The sequence below is a fragment of the Myotis davidii genome, unplaced genomic scaffold, assembly GCF_000327345.1.
Source record: "Myotis davidii unplaced genomic scaffold, ASM32734v1 scaffold296, whole genome shotgun sequence".
In the NCBI taxonomy this organism is placed as follows: Eukaryota; Metazoa; Chordata; class Mammalia; order Chiroptera; family Vespertilionidae; genus Myotis; species Myotis davidii.
This window is the reverse complement of record NW_006288889.1, coordinates 2694980-2698998: the sequence shown is the minus strand read 5'-3', so window position 1 is coordinate 2698998 and position 4019 is coordinate 2694980. Positions and strand designations below refer to the sequence as shown.

Genomic DNA, 4019 nt, shown 5'->3' with positions numbered 1-4019 from the left:
TATCTTCCGTATATTCGTTCTCATTTTTATTCCCTGGAGCCACATAGAATGACATCCCTTCACGATTGCATAGAACTTCAATAAAATAAAGAGGTAGAAGCCATGTTCAACTTCACTCTCCTCTCTGTCAGATGTGGATACTTCCACTGAACTCCACCATGGATCCATCTGCTGAGGTAGTAGCAGCCTTCACCCCTTTCTAACCAAACATCAGGAAGAGCAGGGGACCAGGCTCCACTGGAACAAGGACTTCAGAGCCAAGTAGGACAACTCTCCACATTAGCCACAGCGACAGTTTTCTGAAGTGTCAGGTTGTCTAGGCAAGTCCCCAGTCATTATTAACACCCATCTAGATATTGCAGAGAAGGCAATTTGTAGATATGATTAAAGTCCAGAACCAGCTACTCTAAATAAAAGAGACGACTCTAGAGAATGTGCACGGGCCTGATTTGATCAGTTGAAAGGCCTGAAGAGCAGAGCTGAGGTTACCACTTGAGCACAGAAGCTATAGCGCATGCCCAGTATAATCATAGAAGTCTTTACTATGGAAGAGGAAGGCAGAAGAGTTAGTATTGGAGTGACCAGCAGTTTCCCAGCTTTAGAACTTGATGACCTATTTATAGATTTTGGACATGCCTAGCCAGTCCCCACAATAGACAAGCCAATTCCTTGTAACAAAGGTCTTAATATTTATCTCCTAGTGGTTCTGCTTTTCTCCTCAGAAACACTGCCAGCTTGGACCAGAAGGGAGAGAGGGAAGACAAAATAAAGAAGGCTTTGAGATCCCCGAAACTCTACAGGCAAGAAACAGGCTGATCAAATGAATGAGCTCCAAACAGGCCACCTTGGATGTAAAAAGGAGTATGACTCAGAGGGTGGAGTTTAAAACCAAGAAGGTGGAACAAAGAATTACAGAAGATTGTTCTCAGGCTTTGAAACCAAATAGTTTTCCCAGGTGAACTGAGAAATATGCTTGGGCTGGATGACTCCTTTTGTCCTTCCATCTCTCCTCCTTTTTAAAAGTGAGTATCTATAGCTGCTGCCGATGACTTTCCTACCAGTGTGTTTTGGAAGCTGATAAGTTATTTCTTGAGTGTCACAGGTTCAGAACTGGAGAGGAGCTTGGCCTCAGGAAGTGTTATACCCAGGGCCCCATCCGTGCCTCATTTAGATGACTGAGATGATCATCTTTGGGACTTTTGAACTGATAAGATTTTTGAACTGATAGGTGAGATTTTTGGTCTTTGAGTTAAAATAATGTATTGAAACGTTTAGGATGTTGGGATAGAGCTAATGTATTTTGCATGTGGAACAGACATGAACCTTTGGCAGAATAATGGTCTCCAAAGATATCAGTGTCCCAATGCCCAGAGCCTGTGAACATATTAATAACATATGCAAAGTTTAATTAAGAGCAGATGGACTTAGGGTTGCCAGTAAGCTAACTTTAAGATGGAATATCCTAAATTACCCACATGGCCCAATATAATCATAACAGTCTTCAGTATGGAAGAGGAAGGCAGAAGAGTCAGTATTGGAGCGACACAGCATGAGAAAGAGCTGCCCGGCCACCACTAGCTACGAAGAGGATGGGGTCCAGGGAGCCAACGAATGCCAGCAGCTTCTAGAAGCTGGACGAGGCAAGGAAATAGATTCTTCTCTAAAACCTCCAGAAAGTAATGCAGCCCTACCACATCTCGATTTTAGCCCATTGAGAGCCATTTTGAATTTCTGACTTCCAGAAATATAACCTTTGTGTTTTTTAAACCACGGAGTTTGTAGTGATTTCTCACAGCAGCAGTAGGGAGTTGGTGCAGCCCCTCTTGGTGGAGCTGGGGAGGAAAGAGGCTCTGTCCAGGGACGTGCACACACGTTTCATCAAAGCCCTAGGTCACTCCCAGAGGCGGCAAGTGGAACGCATTGTACTAACTTACTAATTATGACAGAATTAACTTACACGGATGTGAAGCTCTTCATTGATGGATTCTTTTTTATTGGTTTTTTTAACATCCAGATATCTGACCAGAGGGCCAATTGTGATTCCCTAGAGCATAAGTAACAAAATAAAGGGGTTTGTTGTAGTGAAGATTGTCATAATAGAGAACAAGTCTATTAATGAAGCTACTAGAACTTTCAATTTTTATGTCTTTTTTTTTTTGCTAGCTTCTATTGGCTAAATGCTTTACTCTTTAGTTATTATTTAATTCATTTAAATTATGTAAAAAAATAGGCATTATGTCAATATTTTTAAAGCAGGAGTTTAGTTTCCTCCCTTAAAATAACCTCTTAATAGTTTGCTAAAAAGTAGCGCTAGCTAAAATAAAAATTTGTGCTATTGAGTAATAATTGGAATCTCATTTTTAGCAACACACTGAACAGATAATTCACCTGTTACCAAGGAATATTTTGATGAATATTTTACTGGTTAAAAACCAACATATTTTAGAGGTTGAAGGATACCACAAACATCTAGAAATATTTGGGAAATTAGTTTGGATATATTATCTAATTTCTAAAAATAATGAACAGAAGATATAGAGATAGAAAATCATGTCTGAGAATCAAATAAAGTGTACCTTTTTGGTATTATAGCAATTTAATGCACAATCCTGAAAGAATCTACTTATTTCAAATAAGAATAAAATCTACCAACCTGAATAAACACAGTAAAATATATAACTACTAAAGTAGCCGTGACAAACATTTTCTTCCTAGGGAAAAGAGACAGAGGCAGCAGAAATGCCAGCGAAAAGCTGCCAGCTCCTCGAACGCCGCTGTAGAAAATGATGCACTGGTCCTTGATGGAGAAGGGGAAGGTCCGGAACCGGTTACTGACATAGAAGAGAGCAAACACGCCTGGAGAGGGGAGATATGTGTAGAGCAGAGGGCCGTGAGTGACTGGAGGTACAATGCTAGAGAGCCACGGCGTGTGCGGTGCCTTCAAAGCTGGCACCCTCATTGCTTCTCCCCGTAACGCCCGTCCCAAACAGCAGCGCTCCCGATCAATAGCTTCCGAGAGCCCTCTGTGAGTGTGTGTAGGTAAAGTCATAACATTTTGACACTTTTTGTTATGAGACATGACATAGACTTTCTAATCTGTACTCATAGTTTTGCTCTGCCTTTCAAAACAAGATAAAGCCAGAGTATTGTCTGGGGAATAAAACATTTCTATCATCTCATGTTCTCACTGAGTAACCAAAGAAGGTGTGTAATTTTCAGTGTAAGAGGAGCCTCCTTCTCTGTGACTGTGGTCTCTTCAGGGGAAGCAAATCTTTTGTGGTTGGTTTGGTTCTTCTTGAGATTCTAAGCAAACAAAAGAGGATGTTGGCAAGAATTCAAGACGAGGGCTTCTTGCTGTAAGCGGAGGGTGAAGGGCGGGAGAGCTTATTTAAAACAGAGGTACTTTCTACCACATTGATTTTCCATCTCTAGCAGGTGGCCCACGTGACCTACTGCCATGAGTGCAGTGGCTCCTGGGGGGAGAGGCCCCTTCACTAATACCCCAGCCTCATGTGACTTCTAATCACCAGACTTCATGGCACCCAACCTTGATTACAGGCATATTGATAGCTGAAGGCAGTTACATTCACTGTGCTTCCCTTCCTGTTGTTTGTCCTGGCTCCCCGTATACTTAAGAATCATGAGACCTCGGGCAAGGTTCTTAATTGTGTCATGTCCTCCTCGATGTCGCATCTGCTTAGAGAAGGTGCTGATTATATTTCCAGCAGAAGGGGGATGTAGGTTGAGTTAATTTCATAGCTGTAAGTAATGTACCTCCATGCGTGTGAACTAGTATAAGCTGCCATGAGCCAGGCTGGGGGAGTAGAGAGGGGAAGAACGGGATCTGACCCTGGCTCTGCCCTCACTGGGATGTGGCCAAGTCAGAGGTCGGCTGGGTGGTCGCCAAGGTCAGAGGTCGGGGAGTCGGCTGGGTGGTCACCAAGGTCAGAGGTGTTGAAGGAGCCCCAGTGCCAACACCCTATGGTTTCTATTGCTGGCTGGGCCGGAGCTCGATCATG

General features: G+C 42.8%; 1 protein-coding gene across 1 annotated transcript in view; it reads right to left on the bottom strand.

Moving 5' to 3' along the window:
• The window catches only part of SLC9A4 (solute carrier family 9, subfamily A (NHE4, cation proton antiporter 4), member 4), a 78213-nt gene that overhangs the window by 45540 nt on the left and 28654 nt on the right, over positions 1 to 4019 (bottom strand). The window contains 2 exon segments of the mRNA XM_006761124.2: positions 1958 to 2044; positions 2654 to 2856. Coding sequence (XP_006761187.2) covers positions 1958 to 2044; positions 2654 to 2856 — 290 coding nt within the window.